The sequence below is a fragment of the Trichosurus vulpecula genome, chromosome 3 (genome assembly GCF_011100635.1).
Source record: "Trichosurus vulpecula isolate mTriVul1 chromosome 3, mTriVul1.pri, whole genome shotgun sequence".
NCBI lineage: Eukaryota > Metazoa > Chordata > Mammalia > Diprotodontia > Phalangeridae > Trichosurus > Trichosurus vulpecula.
Genome location: NC_050575.1, coordinates 202,181,377 through 202,206,370, shown reverse-complemented (window position 1 = coordinate 202,206,370; position 24,994 = coordinate 202,181,377). Strand labels below are relative to the sequence as shown.

Sequence of the window (24,994 nt, the reverse complement as noted above, 5' to 3'; positions counted from 1 at the left end):
ATCCTGAGTAATTTCCTATTCTAAATCCCTTCTCCAGGCCACTGGCCGCCACCTCCCCTGATAACCACTGGGTTGGTTGAGGAACACCTCCCCCTAGAGCCCGGCTCTGCTTTGTTGGGGGTGGGCTTCCTTTTCATATATCACATGTTCCAGGGACTGTTCCCAGTTAATAAAGACGGCATTAAGCTCGTGAAAAAGTAGAATCCCATTTCTGTGATCTCAGACTACCAAGTAGGGGAGACATGGGGGGCTGCCGAGTTCTTAGAAGGAAAAACCGACAGCTGAATTCCCAGGGTCTCAGTCATTCCAGCCAAGCCTCCCCCTCCTTCCGCTTGCCCTAGTCAGGGCTGGGAATATTACTGCCGATGCTATGGGGCTCAATAACAAGGCCTGGTTGTGTTTCACCTTCAAGTCTCTGCTCCCTGCCCCCCCAATGGGCAGTTTATTGAAGTAAAGGAAGCCCAAAACAAAAAATGACTTGCATTTCCCAAGGGAGCCTGCGCTGGGGAAACACTGGGTAATACAGAATTAGGGTCTTGTAAAGAAGCTGTTCAGGGCAACGGGGTGGTGCAGTGGGTAGAGCCTAGAGTCAGGAAGACTCATCTTCAGATCCCACTAAAGACACTTACTAGCTGGGTGCCCACTTATCATTAGCTGAGTCAAATTAGCCCTGGAAGCAGGGGCTTTAATTACATCAGTCAGTCAACAGGCATTTATTTACATCAATAGTCTGCCAGGCCCTAGGGTTACCAATACAAAAGTGAGAAATCCTGCCCCCAAGAAGCTTATATGCTAGAGGAATCTCATGGCATTTGATGAATAAAAAGCAAATTAAAATGTAAACTAGCCCCTAAAGGGCAGCCTTAGCAAAGGCTCCTAAAATGAGACTTACTCATCAAATCGGAAGGGGCGGTCTTAGGAGAAGTCAAACAAAATCCTACTCTGCACAGTGGGGACTAAATGTAACAGCAGTTGTTTCCCTGAAAAGCAAAAAGGGCAAAAAATGTGCAAGATTCAAGAGCCTCCAGAGCAAACAAGGCTTCTCATCTCTGTGTGGGTGAGTGTGTGGGTGGGTGTGGGTGTGAGAGAGAGAGACCTTTCCTGGAGTCCGGTGGAGGCTAGAGACTCCTTCTCAGAATAACATTTTTAAATGCATAAAATAGAAGTTACAAAGTGTAATGAAAATCAGAACTTTTTTTTTCCCATTCAAGCTCACAGCTTCCCTAAAATCCATGCAAGAACTCCTAGTGTAGATAGTGGAATGATAGCAGATCATTAAGAGAAGCCACAGCTATTAAGGCCATGAAACTCTGGAGCTCATTTCCTGGTGCTCCTGGATTCTCGCAAACCCCAGCCGGGAAAGAGTTCTGGGCTGCCCTGCCCTAGAGGGAAGGGGTACATTTTGGCTGTTGGGATGAATGTGTATATTTTGGAATAGGGAGGTTAGCCCTGAAAGGGGAAGGAAGTGAAATGCTGGAGGGGGAAGGTTCTGCCACAGGCCCCTGAAAATCAATCAGTCTCTCTCAATCTCTCTCTCTCTCTCTCTCTCTCTCTCTCTCTCTCTCTCTCTCTCTTTCCTTTCTCCTCTCCCCCCTCCCCCCCTCCCTCTCTCTTTCTCTCCCTCTCCCTCCCTCTCTCCCTCTCCCTTTCCCTCTCCCTCTCCCCTTACATTCTGGAAGCAAAGCAGTTGGTCCCAGAGCAGGGCTTCAGGGGAAGCACCAAATTCTGCAGGGCAGCAGAACCACGGCTCTACCAAGAGCCCTCTTTGCTCCCACTGGTTTTCAAATGAAGCGCTCTGCCCCATTAGTGGGAAAAGCTACTTGCAGAGGCCTGCCATGGCCTTGTGATTGATGGGAGTCATTAGTTCAGGCTGCTGTACACCTGAGCTGTATAAAATATGAGGAAGGGAAGAGAGGCTTGCAGTGTTTCTGCTGACAGCGTTGATAATATCTCAATTTTAGTGGGTCATTTTTCTCCTCCTCTCCACAAGTGATAAATCCAACTGAGTTCAGGAGCCATCAAGCAACCAAGGCTGCAGAGGGAGGGGCCTTCTCTATCCTCTTCCTTGCCCACCCTCACCCCCCCCCCAACAACAACAACAAGAAAGAAAATAGAGTCTCTAAATGGGGAGAGATTGACCGAGAGATTGCCTCAGATGGCTCTCCAGTTGGAGCCCGTGTGATGGGGCTGTGCTCACTGCCTGGAGTTGGGGGAGTGTCATTTTCCTGGGGGGAGCCAGGGGCTGTTTGGATAGTCTGGAGGGCAAAGAGCACAGAACTGTCCTTTTCCTGGATTGCCTGGTCAGCTCTGGATGGAGGAGCTAGTGCTTGAGGAGGGAGGGAGGGGGCGAGGAAAGGATGGATGGAAGGCCTGTAGATAATTTGCCTTTTTCGTGTTTGTACTGAGAGGTCCTGAAGAAGAGGAATGGGATAAAGAAAAGGACTGAACCTGTGATTTCTTTAGCATGAAGGGACTTCTAGATGGGAAACTCCCTCTACCAGACGACTACCTTTCCAGCAGCTTACATCCTTAAAAGCGTTGCCTGCAGCACTGAAAAATTAAGTAGATTTGCCAGGTTACACAGCCAGTATGTGTCAGAAGTGAGACTTGAACCCAGATCTTCCTGGTTCTAAGACCAGCTGTTGATGGACCGAGGACGGTGTAGTTATCATTTCTACCTAAGCAGAACAATATTGGCCCACCAGATTTAGCTTTGGGCAGTTTTTCTACCAGTGAAGACAGTTTTGCATTGTGAGTGAGGGCTGTAAGCTATGCCCCTATAGGAATCCAAATCCAAGATAGATCCCCTTGGCCTTAGCCTGATGAATACAGTGGTCTAAGCAATCATTAATGAATTTATTAATAAACTTAGCAGATAATTCAAGTGTATGCAAAATAATTATGAGGCAATTGAGGGAGAAGGCTCATTTAGGGGGTAGCCTTGGAGCTGAGCTGAGAGAGGCAGAGGTGAAGAAGGATAGTATTCCAGACATGGGGGGACACCCTATGCAAAAGAATGGAAATGTCCTTGAGACTGGGGGATGTTTACTTGAACGTTCCTTGGTCTCAGCTAGAATCTCCTTGAATTTGTTAGGCTCAGAATAATGTTAATATAAAGGCCAAATGGGCATCACTGGTGGGAGATGTTTAACTGAGAAGGCCAATGTCCTGACTTCCCTTTTCCAAAAACTCAGCTTGTCACCTCCATTTCCTACCTCAGAAGAAGGCTACCTATAGGAAATCCTCCATCTAAGAAGGAATCGAAGAACCCCATCTCAGATACCCCATTTTGCTTTCAGGCCTTGTTTCAAACCACTACCTGAACCATCCACAAAGTTCAGAGACTTCAAGCTCACTGTGGATGTGTTGAAGAAAAAGACAAAAAAGTGAACATTTGCCCTGGAGGGACCTAAGTGAGGTGAGGGTCACTACCACCAGGAAAAGCAGCAGGGGCTCAGGGCCAGAGCAGCGCCCAGCTAGGGGGCCTAACCAGAATCAGGCAACCAACAAGTCAGAATTTAAATAGACATTGGAAGCGTGACTCCTACCCCGGCCTTTCCCACCCACCAGTGCAGCCACCACCTCTGACCCAGAACATTTTTTTAGAACGCTGCCAGGACCATCATTGTGACGCTAGAAAGACTGTCAGCTTGGCCAAACCTTGGCAAGTGTTTTTCCCTGGGCATGGAAGAAAGAGAACCCCTTCCTCCAAGCTGGCCCTTAAAGCATCCTAGTCTTTGTTGCTCTGTATCCACCTCTACTGGGGAGACTCTGCTTTGAATCAAAGGAAAAGGATTAGCATTTATTAGTCATTTTATTACTCAGATGGGTCCCAAGCCAGAGGCTTCTCACAAACAGCCAGGTTCAGTGTAATATGTACCACTTGTTTCTCAGTTTCTATGTTTTCTTTCATTTAGATGCCCATGTGTAGCTCTGCATGTTAACATATATCTATGTACACACACATCCATATGCCACAAGCCCCGTGCGGCCTCTCAGGGCACATAAGCCATTTCCCCAGATTTAATGAGACACAGCATGGTGAGGTAAGGGGGTAGCAGTTAATAAGCACATAGCTCGGCATCATCGTCGGCGTTCCCTGGATTTATCCGATTATTGTAGAGTTAAGTCACTGCTCAAACAGGAAAGGTCTGGATGGGGCCAGATTGCAGTTGTCACTCCCCTCCAGGGAGAAGGGTTTCTTATTTCTTCCTACAAACTGAACTGGGGTTATCAGTAGTATTAGAAAACATGCACGCTCTTAATGGAAAAAAACAAAACTTTCTGTTGAAAATGAGGCCTGCTTAGTGAGGGATAAAGAATCTAGGAGCTTGAAGGGCCCTAGAGGTCAGCGAGTCCAACTTGTGAATCTCCTCTCCAGCATCCTGACAGATACTCCTCCAGCCCCTTGCTTTAATTGTTCCGGGAACAAGGAAGTCGTTAATGATGACAGGTGGCTTTTATATAGCGCATTAAAGTTTGCAAAGTGCTGTACTTCTGTCTTCTCATTTGATCCTCACAATGCCTCGGGAGGCAGGTGCTATTGTCTCCTTTGTACAGCTGAGAAAACTGAGGCAGGCCAAGGTTGAGTGACTCGCCTAGGGTCAAACAGCTAGTAAGTGCGTGAGGCTGGATTTGAATTCTAATTTTGAATTCTCCAGGCTCAGCATCGAATCACGTGGCCACCTCGTAGCACAAGGAACAGAATGATACCAGTGAAAATAATGGACGTGGAGGGCCGGGCCCACATACGGAGCAGGGTGAGGCTGAACAAATCTCCTTACCTGTCCGAGCCTTAATTTCTCCATCTGCAAAATGGGAATCCTTAGTCTGCCTGCCTCACAGAGCAATTGTGAAGGAAGTATTTCCTAAACAGAAAGACGCTATAGAAATGTGGTGTTGTTCAGTCATGTCCAACTCTTGGTTTTCTTGGCAGAGATCCTGGAGCGGCTCGCCATTTCCTTCTCCAGCTCATTTTACAGATGAGGAAACTGAGGCAGGGTTAAGTGACTTGCCCAGGGTCACGCAGCTAGTAAGTGTCTGAGGTCGGATTTGAACTCAGGAAGATGAGTCTTCCTGACTCCGGGCCTGGTACTCTAGCTGCCACCCTGCCCATTAGAAGCTTAAAATTTAGTTTAATCTGGTTAAAATCTAAAATTCTACCATGGGACAGCTATAACAATTAAAATGTTTTTCCTTATATTGACGTGAAATCTTTCTTCCTGTAATTTCCACCCACCTAGCGGTCCTTTGTCTTTCTCCTCTCTGAGAGCAGATAGAACATTCTTCAGTAACATTTCTGATATTTGGGGACAATTGTCATCCCTCGTCTAAGGCTTCTCTTCAAATTGAACTCTCTGAGTCTGCCTCTCAGAAGATCCCAGATTTAGAGCCAGAAGGGACTTGAGAGGTTGCCTGGTCCACAGTCCGGATGTGCCTTCATTTCCATCTCCTTCCCCGTACTGGTTGCCTTTCTCTAGATGGGCTCCAGTCCCTCATCACAAATGTGTCACTTCTCAAGCCCAGGAGGTTGTTCAGCCCCACTGCCTCTCTCCCCCACCCCCGCCCCTCTAGCCAAAAATAAATAAATATGTGTGTTTGTGAGAGAGAGAAAAAAAAATCCCTCTTTAAGGGAAGTTTTGAGAAGGCCTCCAGGGAGAGTGATGATGCTTGAATGCTTTCTTGCCCCTCCCCCATTAGCTCAGAACTCAGTAGGCTGGCTGTTGCCCCTCCCCCATCTGTGCATTGGTCCCCAGGGCCTGGCCAGCAGCTTGCTTGGCATAAGCTGTGTAGTGAGCTAACCCTCCTGTCTTTGTTTTCAGTCAGGATTAGGGTGCCTCCCTGTTCTTTTAGCCCTGTTTCTCCTATTATTATTATCATTAATATCATCGGGGATGTTGGTGGCGGTGTTCTCCTTTTCACATGGCAGAAGGGGATAACCAGAGGGCCCTTCCACACAGCTGCCCTGCCTTCCTCACGTCTAGGACATTTACAGCTCTTCACATATTTCTGGCCAGACCCAGAATTATAATGATCAAGCTTGATGTGTCAGAAATTGGGGACATTAAAAGGGAGAGTCCCACCTAGTTCCTTGAAGGCGTGGTTTGTATCTGCTTCTCCTTGAAATCCCCTATGACATGGTCCTTGGACTTTTGGCTGTACAACTGCATTAATGATTTAAATTTCTCTCTTCTCCCCCCAAAACACACACATCCTGACCTTATAAAGAAGCACCCATCCTCTTCCCCGTATCTGTCCTTCTGTAGACAAGATGTCCCTTTCTGACCCTCTGTAAATGCAGTCTGGATAGACAGTGAGTGATAGCAAGCACAGTGAGCCTGCTTAGATCAGTTGGTACAACCAACAAATGAACAGATGGGTGGATGAAAAACCATTTATTAAGTACTTACTATGTGTAAAATGCTGTGCTATGTATGTAACCTGTATCAAATTGCTTGCCTTCTCATTGAATGGGAGTAGGGGTAGAGGTAGGGGGAAGGGAGAGACTCTGGGACTCAAAATCTTTTTTTAAAAGAATATTAAAAATTGTTTTAACATGTAATTGGAAAAAATAAAATATTAAAAAATAAATTAAATTTAAAAACACTATACTAAGTGCTAGAAATACAAAGAGAAAAGTAAGCCTGTCCCGGTCCTCTAATGAGGGAAGACAACATATTTAGAAGGTTTCAGCTACAAGACAGACAGAGAGTGGTCCTTGGGTCATAATAATGCATCTCCTTTAATCTTAGTTCTGCTGATAAAATCACATCCTGTGCTTGGCACAATGCCTGGCATATAGTAGACTTTAGTAAATGTTTATTAGTTGATTTAATTGATATCAGTTTCTGATGTTGAGCCACTGGACAGTGCCAAGGACTTTGGTGGCAAAAACAGATGATCTCTAAGGTGCCCTCCACTCCTAAATCTATGGTCCTCTGACTCCATGATCTCAGCCTCGATATAATTAATCACTGCCTTCCTGCTCTGAAATTCGTTTGATCTAAAAGATGCCAAGGCCTACCTTGACCAAAGATCAAAGGTTTGAGAGTATGGGGAGGGGGCAGGAAAAGAGGAAGGGTTCATTACTTAAATCATGAAAAAATCCATGATTTCATCCTTATAGGTAGAACTCACTTAGACTACAATCTTTCTCTGCCACTATTGGTGGAGAAGTCATGCACACTTAGTTTAACTGATCCTTGAATGGTAGCAATAGCAGCCCATGGTCATCTCTGAACCCCAAAGACTTTAATGGAGTTAGAGGATGAGGAAGAGAAGAACAGTTTCAGAAAAGAAAATTAAAAGATGAGAGAACAGAAGTGAGTCCATAGGAGAAAACAAATCAAGGAGCGGAGATGTGTGTGGAAGTAGAGACCAGTTAGACCTGAGGTGCAGAGACTCAGAATTTGGGCTCAGAGAAGCCATTATGTCTGAGCTGTGAATGAATGAAATGAAAAAGTACTTATTAAGTGTTAATTCTGTGCCAAGCAGTGCACTGGGTCCTGGAGATACAAATGCAAAAGTCCCTGCCCTCACATTGCTTCTCTTTAATAAGGAAAAACAACATAGGGGTATGGTGGCTAGGGAGGGTGTTTACAATTGGGAAACACAGGGAATGGTGAGTGATTGATGTCATAGGTCAGTCAATTGTTTGACAAAACACTGCAAAACCAGACAGAAATGTGTTTCTCAAGGACCAGGAGAGCATAGAACAGAGGTTCTTAATCTGGGGGGCGTGAACTTGACTTTTTAATATTGATGATTGTACTTCAATCTGGTTGAACTTCAACTGGTTTCCTTTGTGATCCTCTGTATTTTATTTTATGTATCTAAGATAGCATTCTGAGAAGGGGTCACCAGACTGGCTTCCCTATTCTGCCAAAGGAGAAGCTATGTCACCAAAAAGGGGAAGACCCCTTGGCCTAGAGAGAAGCTTAGATTGAAAGTTGAAAGAGAAGAGAAAACACCTTTCAGGACAACCAGGCATGAGGCAGAATGCCTAGAGGTGTTTCCTGTGGTGGGAAAGTTGGGCCTTGGTCAGATATGTGACTGGCCCAGGTGCCGGTGGCAGGAGTGGGCAGGTCAGCCAGTCACAACTCTCCTCTCTCCAGATAGAACTGGGACAGACTTCCCATAATACTTATACAGTATATAGAAGAGAAAATGGATATTCAAACCTCTCTGTTTGTATATAGTCATCTCAGTCTTGAAGAACAAGGGGGTGTTCCCACCAAGCTGTGAAAGGGGTAGAAAATTAGTAGAGGAGCTTCCCTGTGAGCAAATGGTGTGACTAGGGCTTCACAAGACACCTCCATGGGAGGGGATCATGTTTCCTTCTTGCCCATGGAGTGCTGGCCAACTGCTGGAACAACCCCACTCCCTCCCCTGGATGCCAGCAGCCATCCAAGCAGATCCTGTGGCCTTCATTCCAGGGTTAGCAGGTTTTCCAGGGAAAAGGCATCACAATGCTGGCTGCCCCATACCCCTATAGTAACCTCTCTTGGGGTAGGGACTGTGGCACCTTCCTCTCCTCCTTGGCTTCCCTAGCACCAAGCACAGTACCCCACTGAAGGTAGGCACGTCTGCCCATAATCATAACAGTTGGCGAGGCATCCATGGTGGAGTGGAAAGAGAACCAGCCTGGAGCTCAGGAGGACCTGGGTTTGAGCCCTGTATCTAATACAAGTGGGTTTGTATGATGGATTCCTTGGCCAGTCTGAGGAAGCCTAGGGACCCCAAAACTACATTGGATGCGAAGGAAATCTGTTTTACTGAAATAAGTTATCATAAAAAAATTTTTAAACAAATTTGCAGATCCCTTGAAATATGTCCATGGACCCCAAGTGAAGAACTCCTGCTCTAACATATATTAGCTGTGTGACCCTAGAGAAGTCACTTAACTTCTCTCTTGGTGCCTACTAGCAACTAAGATGCAAGGCTTCAGGGCAGGTGTCTGGCGTACAGTGAGAGAGGGAGTTCTTTCACTGGGAATTCCTTGTAACCATGAAACCACAAGTCCAGCCCACAGTAACAACAGTGGATATGCTTCCTATCAAAATTAATAATAATAATAACCCACCACCTCCCTGACATTGTAATCGGCTGACAGGGTTTTAACCCAAAGTCAGGACCTGAGATCTGCAGAGGGCCTCACCCACCATTCTAATTAGACCCTTGGAGCTGACTTGGCTTCTCTATCCTTGGTACTCCCCATGTGTTATAGTGAGCAAACTCTGTTCTCCTGTTCCTTCAATTTCTGTGATTAAGAATCAGCTGTTCTGCCTTTCTACCAAAAGCCCCTTTGCCCAGAGCTCAGGAGAATACTCCCTTCCTGCCTACCTTCACTTTCCCTCAGACACTGAACAAAGATGTTATGGTCCAAAGCAGAGGATATGGTGTAGCAGAAAGAACCTTGGAATTAGAGTCAGAAGGCCCAAATTCAAGTTTGACCTCTGCCTTGTGACCTTGTGTCCAAGTGACCTTGGACCTCTTTGCTTATCTGCAGAATGGAAAGGATAATGTCTGCTCCTATTCAGTAACGTACATTGTACCAGAGAAAGGTGAAATGTCCTGTCATTCTTTTGCAGCACAACATGCCCTTCTGGAGAATCTCCTGCCATGCAGACCTGGAGGCCCTGAGGCATGCCCTGGAGCTGGAGTACTTATAGCAGAGCCACTGGGAGGTGGCCCTGAGCTTGGCTGGACACTTCCCACCCATGCCCCTGCGCAACCCAGTCCTTTTCCTTCCTGCCCTCCTGCTTCAGACTTTGAGGACTTGGAAGGAGCAGAGACTGAGCAGTCACCCTAAAGTGGGGACCACTTACTTGGGAGCCAAGGTCCTCTGACAGGAGGAACTAAAGCTACATCTCAAAGGTTGAACTGAGAGCCCTCCAGGAGGCAGCTGGGCAGGGTCTGACTTTGGGGATGAAGATGGGAGTGAAGGGCAGGAATATAGCCCAGAACTCATGGGGACTCAATGACTGTGACCTCCTGCAGGACTCACTGAAGGGAAGCAAGAAATCATTGATATAAAGAGGAGCAGGAAGGCTATTTTTTTTAATTTATGAACTAATCTCATTACTCTGGTATTATGCTCTCATACCTGTGATGGCAGATTTCTTTGTTGCTGGTTTTGTTTTTTAAACTCTCTCATTGGGAGGGGTTTGGGGAGGGGGTGGGGACTTACAGATCTAACTTAAAAAGATCTCTTCTTCAAGTTGTACTCTGAGGGACAATCACATGTTGTAAATTAGTGAGGACATTCAGAATCATCAAGAAGACCTAAAGCTTATTTTTGTTCTTGGAAAAGCCTCCTGATGGCGTGTGAACAGTGCACGGTGCCTTACCTGGCCATCTTGTTTTGGGGTTGGGGGGAGGGGGGAAGAAGATGAGGGGAAGCTGTACCTTGTGAGACTGAAAGGCATTGAATAAAACCACGTTTACATTTTGAGGTAGGAGACCACTTTGTTCCTTCTCCAGGCCTGAGGTTACAGACATCCTGGGCAGAAGTCTGCTTGGTTGGAGAATGTTTTGGGAAAACCGAGATCCTGCCTGACTACTGCTGACCCACAGGGGGACTCCAGTAGGACCTTGATCTGTCTTAAAAGACTGGAGGTAGCTCTCCATTGGCAAGAGTCATGGAAAAGAGTGACCAGTGGTTTGGTAGCCATGGAAACACAAGAGCTTGGAGCTCAGTGAGCCCAGAGTGTGAGGGAGGATCATAGAAAGGAACCCTGTGAGAGACTCAGCACTAAGGATTCCCTGGTTCAGATGTTCTTTCAAAGTGAACTTGGGAGTTTTCACTGGGCAGTTGGTCTGGCAGGGGGAGGTGGGGGGCGCAAAACCAAAGTCAGCCATGGCAAGATTAGGAAGCAGACACGAGCCGCTTGCCCTCCGGGTGCTCTTTCCTCTCCGCCATCCCATCCGATTCACCAGAATCGACTCTCTGGAAAGGTTCTCTTTATGTGTATTCACTCCCAGGTTTGAATGACTAAGAGAAAAGTTTGCATTTTAACAGTGGCAAAATTTAGCTTATGCTCCAGTAGGGAAGGGGCAAAGGGACTGGCCTGGTGGTTTGAGCTGAGTCAGGAGGTCTCAGGTGAGGTACATTACCAACGCAAGTCACCACGTCTGACATTTTAGTTACCTTGACTAGCCCAAGGTCATAGAGTCAGAGGTACAGCTTCAGCCTAGGTCTTTCTACCAAAGTAATGTAGCTCCAATGGTAGAATCCGAGACATGGGAAAGGGTACATCTGTAGGAAGGGGATAGATGAAACCTCCCCCATGAAATGATGAGCTAACCATCTACTCCCCCTCCAGGCAGATGTCTGTGAGGGCCAAATCTAATTCACTGTGAAACAGATATCATTCCTAGAGGGTTGATAACAGACACCGGAAGCAGCCTCTGGAAAGCGTGCCCCTTGCACCCCACCCGAGTTAGTGATTAGCTGGGCTTTGCACATCTCTAGTTGTCTCTCCTGTCCACATTTCTTTAGATTTCTAAGAGGAGACTGAAGGGAAGGGAAGGTGTGTGTGAGTGTGGAGGCCCTAGAGGGGGGCAGAAGGTTGGGAAGGAAGATAGAAGCTCCCACAGAAGCCAGAGGCTGAGAACCCTGGGCAGGGGGCAACAGAAGGAGGCGATCCCAGCAACAACCCTCTTCTCTGTAGTGATTCCCAGTTTATGTAGGGCTTTCTTCACAACAGCCCCACCTAACGGGTGGTGCTAACGTTGAGATCTCTGTTTTACATGAGGGTACTGAGGTTCCAAAAAGCAAAGTCTCACGCTCGAATGTTTAACAGAAATGTTATCTTTCTTCTGAGCTAGTGTGTGGAAGAGCCTTGTGGGTCATCTGCCCTCATCTACCCCATGCCCTCTCTCACCAAAGTAACAGCTGTTTCTGCGAGGTGGCACAGGGGTTCAAAGGCCCTCTTCTGAGCTGAGGAGAGCCTGCATCCCCATCTCTGCGGGTGTTCACTCTCAGACCCAGATGATCCATCACCATATAAATTTAAGAATTGTGGGCCAGGAAGCCAAAAACAGTGAGTAATCTCAAAACGATTTCTCTCTGTTTTGGAAAACAATAGAGAGATGTGTATACAGTCCCAGTTTCATCATTTATTTAACTGTGCGAACTTGAGCAACTTGCATCTCTTCTCAACCTCGGTTTCCTCATCTGTAAACTGGGGAGGATTTCCTGACCCAGCCAATCTCATGGAGTTATTGTAAAGATCAAACTCATGGGTTGAAAGTTTTCTAGATTATTGCTGTTAGGACACTTTTTACAGAAAGATAGATACTGTCAGAGAATCCTGAGATTTTTAATCTTCTGCCACCCTCCTAAATGAGGCTTTATTCGCAAAAAGGCTCCCTTTCCGCAGTTTAAGAATGTGTATTGATACTTCAAGAGTGGTCAAGTATTAGCATCAATCCAAGGAAGTTGGCCACTAGAGGGCAGTGCAGCAACATCTGCGGCTGTTGCAGGTTTCCATCAGGTCTGTGGTATAGGTCTGAGCAAGGAGGGGTGCACTTTGCCTCCATATGCTCCCACTGGGATAGACAGCCGACTGCCCTTCCCCCACCTCACCAAAAGCCCTCAGAAAACACAATCCAGACCTGCCTCTGTCCATTGCTAAGCCCCCACTCAGCACCCAGTCCTATGGGGAGAAGAGAGGAGGAACAAATTTCCAGAATAAACACCATCCTTACAAGCTATCATCCCATATCTCTGCTTCCTTTTGTGGCTAACCTCCCTGGGAAGTCCACCTAAAACAGGCGCCTCCACTTTCAGTCTGGCTTAGGACCACACTGTTCTACTGAAGCTGCTATCTCCAAGATGACTAACAATCTCTTCGCTGCCAAATCTAATGGACTTCTCAGTACTCGTCGTCTTTGACCTGCCTCTCTCGTCCTTGTGTTCTCTCCGGGCTTTTGGGGACACCCCTTTCTGATTCTCCTACCTGACTCCTCACCAGTCTCCTTTGCTAGATCCCACCCATTACATGTGGGTGGCACCCAGGGCTCTGTCCTAGGCTGTCTCCTCCTCCTCACGTACTGTCTCACTTAATGTTCTCATGGTCTCCCCTAGATTCTAAATCTGCTTACTTAGTTGTAACCTTGCTGCTGACCACCAGTATCAAATGTCCAACATCTCAGACTGGATGTCCTGTAGACATCTTAAACTCAGCACGTCCAAAACTGAAATCTTTCTCTGCCTTCCAAGTTTCCCCTTTAATGTGAAGGTCCCACCAGTCCTCCACCCCTCTCTCTCTCACCATCAGTATCCAATCTGTTGCCAAGGCCTGTGGATTTTACATCTAACATCTTTTGCATACACCAGCTTTCCTCTGATGCCGTCACCCCCATGTTATTGCAAGAGCCAGCTGGTGGGTGTGCCTGCCACAAGTTTCTCCCCATTCCAGTTCATCCCCCACTTAGCCGTCAGAGTAACCTTCCTAAATCACAGGTCTGGCCACATTACCACCACCCCCTATTCAACTCCAGTGGCTGCTATCTCCAGAATCAAATGTAAAATTCTCTGGTAATCAATTAAAAACCCTTCAAAGTCTGCCCCCAACCACCTGCCAGGCTTCTCCTACCTTACACTCCACCACATACTCTTCAATCCAATGACACTGGCTGCCCTATTGTTCCTTGAATAAGATGCTCCATCTTACTGGCTCCCAGCCCCGCCCCCACGCAGGGAATGTTCTTCCTCATTGCCACCTCCTAGCTTACCCACGTTCCTTTGATTATCAGCTAAAATCCCACCTTGTACAAGAAATCTTTCCCAATCTTCCCTTAATTCTGGTTGATTATTCCTCTGTTGATTAATTCCAATTCATCCTGTATATGCCTTGTTTATACAAAATTGTTTATGTGTCTCCACCATTAAACTGTCAGCTCCTTGACAGCAGGGACTTGTCTTTTGCCTTTCTTTGTATCCCGTGCTTAGCATAGTGCCTGGCACATAGTAGGAGTTTAACAAATGTTTACTGACTGGTCTAGAAGTAAGAGCATTGCTGAGAGTCAGGAGGAGGCCTGGCTACTAGTCTTATTCAAGACAGCTGGTGTTATAGTAGATGGAGTTCTGGACCTAGAGTGGGGGAAGACCTGAGTTCGAATCTCGCCTCCTCCACTTACTGGGCTCTCTGACCCTGGACTTAACTTCTGTTCACCTTAGTGTCCTCAGCTATTGAATGGGGCTGATAATAGCGCCTGCCTCGAAGGGCTGTAAGGTTTAAATGAGATAATATTTGTAAAATGGACTTAGCAAGTGCCTGGCACATAGTAGGCACTCTATGCATATCCCCTCCCTTTCTCTACCACTGCTGCCAACCTATGGAAGAGCTTAGTTTGACCTATCACTTCTACACCCCGGGTCCCATTTTCCTCCCCTGAAATAAAGGGTCTCTTGGCTCTCGTGTTCTGTGTGATAACTAGTGGTGAGATAAGGGCAGGGAGCTACAACTGTTGGCTAGATTAGGAATGGAGGGAATTCTTGATAAGGCACTGACCATGAATAGGCAAGAGAAGGGGAAGATCATTCTTCCTGCCCATTCCTTGCTGTCCCTCCATTCCCCTCCATTTGGGGAATTCGTCAGTAAGAGGAGGTATAAGCGCATGGAGAGGCCTAACTTAGAACATGGAGCCCCTGGGGCTTGGAGCAGCCAAATTTCAGATTCCCTCCCTACTCTATCCCTGAATTAGCTGCGATGGCCGTAATCAGGAACTGGTCACTTCCTTCACCTTTCGAGAGGTGCCCTCCGGAGGCTCTGACGCCGTGTCCTCTGCCACCACTAACACGGAGTCGTGGACTCGATCCCAGACTGTGGAAAGGGACCGAGAAGGTAGGATTCTGGGGCAGGGAGGGATTTTACCACGCAGAATATCCAAGCTACAAGTTTAGCTCCAGGAGGCGGCTATATGGTGTTGTGGATGGAGTGCCAGATTGGAAAGTAATATCGAGTACTACGGTGAGGATCGAGTGAGATGCTGTGGGTAAAGTGCTTCACAGCCCTTCAGAGCGCCCTGTAAATCAGTGTGAGCTAGATTTGACAGAGGAGGAAAATGAGGAGAGGAAGTGGTCCTTGAGAAACGAGAAGAGAGGCTGATGGGCGCGTCTCATTCACCTGGCTGTGCTCATGATTATCATGGATCTTCAAATGGCCTTGAATTGCTCAAAGCTCAGCTCAAGGTTTGAATAGAAAACCATGAAAGAAAATCAGGGATTCTGGGTGCAAGGGAGCCTGGAAGACCCCAGAACTGGATCCAGCCCTGGCTCCTCTCTCTTCAGTCACCTGAAAAGGTGAGGACGATACTCTCCGAAGTCCCTTTGTTGCGGGAGGTGTCCTGAAAGCAGACTGGGAACTGAGTTCTGAGGCCGTATTTGCTGAGTTTCTAGGACTCCCCACCCGAGGACATCCACAAGGCCCCTTTCACTCAGCCCCATGGTCCAGCCAGGCCAGGGCTCTGTCTCTCAAAGGACCTATGGGATGCTCTAAAGGCGCCCAGGAGACCTCAGAGGTTAGAACCTTCTATACTTTTCATATCTTGCCTTGTATTTATTTTTTTGTGAGGGGAGAAGACAGGGACATTGAAGTTAAGTGACTTACTCAAGGTCACACAGCTAGTGTGTCAAGTGTCTGAGGCCACATTTGAACTCGGGTCCTCCTGACTCCAGGACCAGAGCTCTACTCACTGCACCACCTAGCTGCCCTTATCCTGTCTTATATTATAACATCAGGGAAGATCTGAATACAAACCCTGCCTCAGCTACTCATTAGCTTTGTAATCCCAAGCAAGTCACATAAGCTTCTCCCAGTCCGTTTCCTATACGGTAGAATGAAGATAGTAACAGCATCTACCACACAAGGCCATGGTGAAGGGCAAATGAGACAGTGTAAGTAAACCACTTGGCAAACCTTGAAGCGCTATACAAACGTTAGCCATTATCGCCGGTGTATGCTAAAGCCCTTGAGGGCTGGGACCATGCCACCTTCCCCTCTGTATCACACATAGTGCCAAGTAAAGGGGCCTTGAACACAATAGTAAGCATTCAATCATTGCATGTGGAAGCATTTCATTTCCTTATATTAGGCCTACAGGGTTTCATTAGCACCAGGGAAAACTCCAAGTGAAGGGGGTTGCAGCCTTTAGGGGTACCCAGAGCACTGAGATGTTCAAGTTACTTACCCAGTCTATCAGGGGCAGGAATTGAACCCAGGCCTCCTAAACTGTGAGGCCAGCTCCCTATCCATCATGAGCTTTTCATTAATTCCTATGCATTCTAAAATTTGATCCTCAAAAAACCCCAATTAGACAGATAGAAATGTATTATCCCCACTTTACAGATGATGAAACTGAGGTCTGGAAGAGGCTCCATGATCTGATCAGGACCACACATCTAGAACCCAAACACAGGTATGATCCTGGTGCATCTTCCTTGCTAGCTTTCAGAATCAGCCATACCTGGCTCTGGTTAAAGTTATTCCTACATTCATCAGGAACAGGCCAGCTGGGGCTGCAGAAGTCCCCAGCAGCCTGACTGCTCTGGGCCTTGATTGGGTTCATACCACTTTCCAGGGCCTGCTTTTCAGTTCTGCCCTATGGCCACAAGATGGCGAAGGAACTCAACCTTTGGCCCTACTCAGCAAAGGATGTTTTATTATTATTAATAGTGTTTTTGGCTGGAAAACTGACGTACCTAGAAATACCAGCTACCTTCCCTGCAGTATTCAGAAGCTCTTTCATACAGGCCCCAAAAGACTAAGCCGGTCTGCCTCCAGTCCCAAAGTGGCTTTACAATCCCTTGAATCTTTAGGAAGAAGACGGGCTATGCCAAGGCTTCCCCTCAAAAGTGAATACAAAGGGCCACGAAGACCAAGCTGCGTAAAAACCATCTGGGCTTTCTAAACTCCTGCCTTTGGGACAGACACTACGTAAGCCCAAAGCTATTCCCCACCCTCCCTATGGCCATCATCGAGTCGGTCACGTCCTTCACCTTCTGAAAGGTCTAGAACGCCCTCAGTATGCACCATGTGTCCTCTAGCACCAACATAGAATCGTAGGATCCCAGACTGTGAGAGCCAGAAGGGACCCTAGAATGGAGCATCTGTGCAGTGCCTTAGCCAATGGGCCCATTCCCACCCGTAATATCGCCTTCAGCTTTGATTGTAAGTGGGGTACCTGGTGATGCTAGGCATTTCAGTGACTGAGGAGATGGAATTCTTGTAGCACAGAGTACCAGAAACATCACCGGATCTGGAGCCAAAGTCCCACTGGACTCTGTGGTTATACCAGATCATAGGGTCACAGGAAGCAACCTTAGAGGTTATCTCCAACCACCTCACTGCACAGATGAGGAAACTGAGCTCCAAGAGGTTTTACCAAGGTCACACAGATGGTAAAGAAGCAAAATCAAGATTCGAACCCTGGTCATCTGTCAAATGAGGATACCATTTGACTACCCTATCTCTTGGGGTTATTTGGGCACTACATTAGATAATCTGTATGAAAGTAAATGCTGAGAAGCAAAATATGGTATCAGTGCTGCTATTTAGTAAGGTGTGTGTATATATATATATACATACATATACACACACACACATAATAGGTAAATAGATCTGTATCAATATGGAGATGACATAATTTCTTAGACACAGCTGTCATCTACAACAACCTATCGATGGACTAGTCTAGCAGGTGTCTAGATCTTCGTCTTAGGTGGTTCAAGCCCTACCTCTTAGCATATACTGGTCGTGTGACCCTAGGAAAGTCACCACACCTCTTAATAGGTCCAGACCACTCACTAAAACCAGCAATTGTACAAGCTGGCTATCTGCAGCAGTAGAGGGAGTTTTCTTACCAGAAGTTCCCTCCACCATAGGTGTCAAACACTATGTGATTCACAGCTCTCCCAAATGTGCCCAAACCAGATTAAAATGTAATGGGGAAATATTTAACAAAATAAAATATTAAAAATAAATAAAACCTAGATAGGAGATTTAAAAACTAAGTATGTGGCCTGTGGGTATCCTTTTGTACAAAATAATGACCCGTGTTTCCTTTTGAGTTTGTGGGTTTGAATCATTTACTGCCCCAATGTGGAGACTAGAGCCAGTAGGTGTATCCCTTTTTGGGTGATTCTGCCCTGCTGGGGGGAGGGACGTGGTTACTGGCCAAAGCCACTCCCAACAATCGTGTGATTCCTCTCGGCCATTAGAAGGGTGGGGTCAGCTGGAGAGGGAGCCTGGCAGGACTCCTAGCTGAGAGGACTCCTGACCTTTGTGCCTCACTCTTCCAGTCTGCTCCTGGAAGAAGAAAATACTACCCTACAACCTAGTAAAAACCTGTCCATACTCCCATAACCACAGCACTGATTACGAGAACTTTGAAGAAGAAGCTGCTAACCAGCAAAGGACCCTTGGTCTATAATACTTAAAAAGACCAGAGTAACAACAGTAACTAATTCGGGTCTTTGACATCTCATAGGAAAGCTGGGAAGTCACTCAGGGTTCTGAACCTATAACCAAAAGTCATAAAGTCACTGGCCAACAAGAAGAGGCAGTGATCATAGTGGAAAGAGAACTGAGGTTTAGGCCCTAGCCATGAACAAATGAAAATTAACCTCAGAAGCATTTACCGAGTGCCTACTAATGGCTCTGTAGGGCAGTTTCATCTATAAAATGAGGGGGCTGAGCTAGATCATCTCCCAAGGGGCCTTCCAGCGTGTGACGTTCTACGGTCCCTTCCGACCAGTCTGTCTGACTCCGCCATCACTAGTACTGTCCTGGTGCCCCTCAGAAGTCTAAAGATGTTGGAAGAGAGACATTCATCCAGAGTGGTAATTCAGGCACATGAGCCATTTTTCCAAAAACAGTTTAATAAAAAAAGTGAAGATTCCTGAAAAAACTGGGGAAAGCCAAAAGCATACTGTGTGTCACCTGCCTCCATCACAAAGAAACACAATCGTCCAAAAAGATATTTAAGTTTAATACAAATTTTATACAAAGAAATGTGAAAAAATACTTCCATATGCTAAAAGCAATTATGCTTCACAAATAAGGCCTGCTAGGCTATTTCTGACAACTGCGATTCACAAATGTTCTGCTTTCTCTCTCTCTTTTTTTCTAATACCTTTTGTTTTGCTCTAATGTGGGTACTAGCCAGAGACTGTACATATCAAATCGTTTATAAACAGTGGGAGAACCTAAACACAAAAATGTACAACAGAATGTACTGGAATGATATCATACAATTAATTTTCTCATATACAGACATCAATTACCTGGCTTTTTGTTCAATGCCTTTGTTTTACACAACATACAAAATGGTAGGGACTACTACAGCCATGAGTAGTGTAACAGGCAGCACTAGGCAGGCAGGGGGCGCTGTCCTACTGTATGGATACTGTGTCATGCTTACAGCAAGATGGAAGGCTCTGTCCTATAAATAATACATGCTTTACCCCAGCATCAAGTCCTTGGCCCACGTCTCTTCTTCAAGCTCTTATTCCACGTGAAGTGTTAACAGTCAGGAGGGTTTTTTGTTTGGGCTTTTTTTTTTTTTAACATTTTTTTTAAATGAACCTTAACACAGAAGAGGTTGCTCCATCCAGCACCAGCTCTTTGAAATTCTACTCGAAACACCTCCTGCTCATCATCCACCTGTGCCAGGTTTCTTGCACGCTCAACGTTTTGTAAACAAGGTCATGTTTTTTTTGTTGTTTTTTTTTTGTTTTTTAGAGAGTCTGGTCGTTGTGTAAATCACACAAAATAAAAAGACTTTCTCCATGGGGTTCTCAGGTCCAGAGAGCTCCCATTCCAAACGATGAAATAAAATAGGATTTTAACAAAAAAAGTGGGAGCTACAGCAATCCAAGCCTGCAGGGCAGCCACACACACCTGAGGAGAACCGCTTTTGATCCCACATGTTGTGTACACAGATGTAAATGAAAAAGTATAGCCTCCCTATGGATCCCCGAACATTGATGATTCTCTGGGTGCAAACTGCCCTCAGCCCAGATTCGAAAATGCTACTTTGTGACAACTGGTCTGACCTTCCCTTTTCCAAAACATTCCTTTTTTTTTAATTATTATTATTATTATTATAAGTTAAAAGTCAATACAAATATAAAAAGGAAACGGTTCTCTAAGTTTAATGACATCCACAAATTGTACATTATTTACATGAGAAGCACTCATTCACCATGGGTTTGAACTGCCCTCAGACAGCGCTAATGCCTTATTAATGTAGTGTGGTCGACGCCTTGTCCTGTGCACACAAAGCAATAAAGTAAGAACCTCTGAAGTGAAATCTCCAAAGCCGGCCACTGCCTCGTCTTCCTCTTCACATTTCTGGTAGCTTTTCCTTCTCCTGTCACGCTGGGAGTCGTCTCGGTTGCTCCTCCGACTCTCCCCGAGGAGCCCGGTGTTGTCACGGGCTAGACTCTCCGCACTTGGACTGGCATCGCGGTCTGGACATACTGAACGCCGCTGCTGCCACCGCCACCGCCACTGCCACTGCTGCCGCTGGTACTGCCGCTGCCGCCTCCACTGCCCCCACTTCTCATGGCCACTGTTCCGGCGGTGGGACTCACCACCACGGGAATGGTCTGTGGGGAAAAACCAAGGCATACCATCCATGACCATGAGTATTGGCTGAGTCTGTCTTCCAGACTACCCTAAGCAATACTGAGGCCCGTGAAGCCATTTAGTCCAACCCCTCACTGTACAGGTTAGGAAACTGAGACCCAGAAAGGGACTTGTTCAAGGTCACACAAGTTGTAACAGAGATGGCATTCGAACTTAGCTTCCTTTAATCCCAAATCCATTAGACCCCCCTGCTTAGGATCTTTCCAATATACATCAAAAGTAGGCCCCTGGGGGAGGGTGGAAAGTCCATAAAAGTAAGCAGAGCCAAGAACACAATATGCACAATGCCTACAACAACGTAAATGGAAAGAACCACCACGCATGCATCCACACAAAACCAAGGGAATATTGCAAAAGTATGAAGAACAAGCACGGCTTGGAAAAAGAGTTAAGAGAAGACGCTGCCACCCCCGCCCCTGTGCAGATGGTGCCATGATCTGGTACCATCTGGTCCACCAGCGTTGCACATATTTTCAGACTTTTTCAATGTATTGATTAGTTATGCTTGTTTTTTCCCTCTTTCTTTTGTCTTTAAATAAGTATTATTTGTTACAAAGGAGGGAAACGATGCTGATGATGTCCAAAAGGCAGCAATTTTTTAAAAAACTATGTCCATGAAGAAAAGCAGCCCAAGTAATAGGCCCAGTAAGGAACCTTATGTTTGAAGAGCCCAGAGTACAGGGAGTGAATAAAGGCTGAGGTGGCTTCTGGGAACCCACACCCTGCATGACAAAGAAGATGACTATTAAGAGACAAAGAACTCTCTAGTGATCACCAGGCACTCCCACAGTGTCCCAGGGAGCAGGGAAAAAGGCGTGATGAGCTTCCTTTCCTGGCGATGGTGGAAAGGGCAGAATGAGGACAGCACCAGAAAGGCTGACTCACTGGTGAGCCATAGTGAGCTGTCCCCCCTGACTCCTCACTCTCACTTAGCACACACAGCCAATCAATCCACTGCCCAGACAGCACACGGCAGTGTGGAGGGGGCAGGGGTGCATCACCTGGATTACTGCAAGAACCTGCTGGGTGGTCTCCCTGTCTAGTTTCCTCCTCTCCAGTCTATCTTCCATTCACCGGCAAAATGCTCTTCCTAAAGCACAGGTCTGACTGTGTCACTTGCGTGCACCACACACACACACACACACACACACACACACACACACTCTCTCTCTCTCTCTCTCTCTCTCTCTCTCTCTCTCTCTCTCTCCCTTTCCCCAGTGTCTCCCTAACACCTGCCTTTTCCCTGGCAGTCCCCCATGCCTGGACCACTCTCCCTCCTTACTCTGCCCCCTGAGCTTCCTCTGGGACTCAGATGGCAAATCCTGTATTATAGCAGGAGGCCTTTGCTAGTCCCCAGCCCCAAGCTAATGCTTTCCCTCAGAAAGATTAAATTCCATTTGCTTGGTAGCTATCTTGTACGTACATAGTTGCTTCCATGTAGTCTTCCCCATTGGAAAGTAAGCTCCCTGAGGGGAGGAGTGGTGAATTTTTTTTGCCTCTTTGGTATCCTCAGTATTTCAAGACCAGTATGTTGTCACATAGTAAACACTTAATAAATGCTTGTTGACCAGTCTAGATACACAGTCTAGATACACAGGTTCCCAAAGTGAATGATATCGCCCCTTGGGGGGGATGCAGGACCTATAGGGGTGAGGGGTAGTTAAAGGTAGTTAAAGGTAGTTAAAGTGGATTTCCAGGGGAGAGGAGTAATTTTTTTAAAGGGGGCGGTAGGCCAAACAAGTTTGGGAACTTCTGCATGATAGATGTCCAGGATAATTCAGAAAACCCATGACTGAGTGATCCTTAACGTCTGGCTCCCACAGTTAGTTAGACCACTTGTTGCTGGGGTTTTTTTCTTTCTTAAAGACCTTAACACCAAATCACTCTGGCTGTCATTGACTGGCCAATAGTAGGTCCCAGGCCAAGCCCTACTTGGTTATTATTTAGACCCAAATTGGCTCAGAATGAACATAAATAGCAATTGTTCCTGTTTTGGCCAGAAACCCTGGGGGCCTTTCTCTCCCAGATCTTTTTTTTTTTTTGGACTAGGTAAAGAGGTCATTCTCTGCCTCATTTCTTTTTTTTTTTTTTTTTTTATTGCAGGGGGAAGGCAAGGCAATTGGAGTTAAGTGACTTGCCCAAGGTCACACAGCTAGTAAGTGTGTCAAGTGTCTGAGGCCGCATTTGAACTCAGGTCCTCCCGACTCCAGGGCCGGTGCTCTACTCACTTCGCCACCTGGCTGCCCCCTGCCTCATTTCTTACTAAGCCTCTCAGTCAAACTGAGATCTGTTAAAGACCTTAGCTTGAAAAGGCCAAGGTTCTCCACCGCATCCTGGGCCATCTCCAGTTGCCCTGATCCATATCTGGCCACTGGACCCAGATGGCTCTAGAGGAGAAGGTGAAGCTGGTGACTCTGTACATCCCTGCCTCACTTGAATCACCTCCTCGATGTCATATCCTCTTTGAGAATGAAGAACAAACAGTAAAGACCAGGTGCCCCGGCAAGCAGTGGGTTTTCAGTGTGGTAACACAGAAGCCAGTAAGCCATAATAATGGCATGCACTTACAGGTTTCGAAAGCACTGAATCCTCACAACTCTAGAATGCCTCCATTTTACAGGATGGGGAGGTAAAAGCTTTGCACACAATCCCACAGCTAGTAGAGCCAAACCCTAGACTTCCTGTCTCCAACTCTCCTAAGACCTTTCCCCCTCCCCTCCCTTGGAACTCAGGCATATTTTTACTGGCTGACAGCATGAGCCTGGGCAAGTTCACTTAGCCTCGAAGCCTCAGTTTCCTCATCTGTAAATGGCCAAAGTTGGACTAGATGATTCTATGATTTAAAAGCACTTCCACACTTGACCTCCTTATTCCTCAAAGCTGTGACTCTCGTAATGACGCCAAGAAGACATTAGCTTTTTGGACTTACATAACCGTACTGCTGACTCACAGTCAGCTTGAAGTCCAGTTAAAACCCTAGATTTTTTCTTCCCCCAGACAAACTGCTATCTAACCCTGCCTCCTACACCTTGCATTTTGATTGGATCCCAAGGTTAAGACTGGACGTCTATTGCTATACTAAGTTTTATCTCACTCAATTTGACCCCAAGGTCTAACCTGTCAAGAGCTTTCTGAATCCTGACTCAGTCATCCAGTGTGGTGGCTGTCCCTCCCAACTTTGTGGTAGCTGCAAATCTGATATGCTTGCCAACTCTGCCTTTAGCTGGTCCTTGAGGAAGCTAAGGGAGGCCCCACCATTAAAGAGAGGAAAAGGAAGAACCAACTTTGGCAACTTGTATGTCAACCTTGCCAAACGAGGTCTGAAATCTTCACTATGCTGGTCTAGACAGGACCATGGGAAACAGATAGGGCAAAGGAGAGAAGTCAGGGATATATAAATTTAGCACTGATCTGTGGAATAATCTACAGCAGCTGGGACCAAAGTGGGTACAAGTATGTGGAATTGAATGGACCAACTCTAGACAACTTGTGGGAGGGCAAAAGTGGGGCTACCCTGCGACCCATATATGAAAACTGAGAGGCAGGTCCTGGAAAGAAAAATAAAAACTGGGACAACTAGGTGGCACAGTGAAGAGAGCACCGACCCTGGAGTCAGGAGGACTTGAGTTCAAATCTGGCCTCAGACACTTGACACTTGTGTGACCTTGGGCATGTCGCTTAACACGCCCCCCCCCCCAAGAAAAAAGCTGCAAAAAGACAGTCAGTCTACCACGGCCTGCTCACCCATCATGCCCCAAGAGTCAGAAAGAACCATGAAGAGCAAGAGTAAGAGGGACTTTACAAGGTACAAGAGGTATTTTCTTCCCAAAATGACTCTGTGAGGTACAAATAGTACAAATGTCACTGGCCATGTGTTATAATTAAGGAAAATGGGGGCCCAGAGGGAAAACGCCGTTCCTATGAACTGGGGGTGGGGGTGAGGGAAGACAGTGGTGCAATGTGTACACCCTAACAAGCTGAGCTTTTCAGATGCCAGCATTTTATAACACCTGTTAAACGCAGGATCGTATTTAAATCTTCAGGCTTCACAGATGAGACAAAAGTGTGGTCTACAAAACTCCGGACCAGTTTTATGAACTGGCCACTTGTTGTACCAGCTGCTCTCTGGAGGGATAGCAGAGGCAGTCCCAAGGACGTATCAGCGCTCTCTGCCAATCCCTCTGGTTATTAACCAATGCACGGTGAGTAGAATGGGCTCTCAGGTCCATTCATGTTCATTTTCCAACCTAACGAATTCATAGCTTGCTTACTTCTTGGTTTTGTTTTTCCAAAGGTCCAAATGTGATCAAGGCCAGCGTACAAAGCCCAGTGTGACA

The 24,994-nt window shown here is 46.5% G+C and overlaps 2 protein-coding genes across 7 annotated transcripts in view; one reads left to right on the top strand and one right to left on the bottom strand.

Annotated features, from left to right (window-relative positions):
* The window catches only part of EYA2 (EYA transcriptional coactivator and phosphatase 2), a 246,796-nt gene extending 236,670 nt beyond the window's left edge, over nt 1–10,126 (top strand). Inside the window, exon 16 of the mRNA XM_036752907.1 lies at nt 9,591–10,126. Within this exon, the coding sequence (XP_036608802.1) occupies nt 9,591–9,671 (81 nt within the window). The 3' untranslated portion in view covers nt 9,672–10,126. The remainder of the gene's footprint in view (nt 1–9,590) is intronic.
* An 8,849-nt stretch (nt 10,127–18,975) lies between these two features.
* Nucleotides 18,976–24,994, bottom strand: part of ZMYND8 (zinc finger MYND-type containing 8) — a 112,539-nt gene continuing 106,520 nt past the window's right edge. For all 6 annotated transcript variants that reach the window (XM_036749410.1, XM_036749414.1, XM_036749411.1 and 3 more), the window contains one exon: nt 18,976–20,617. In XM_036749410.1, the coding sequence (XP_036605305.1) occupies nt 20,447–20,617 (171 nt within the window). In that variant the 3' untranslated portion in view covers nt 18,976–20,446. The remainder of the gene's footprint in view (nt 20,618–24,994) is intronic.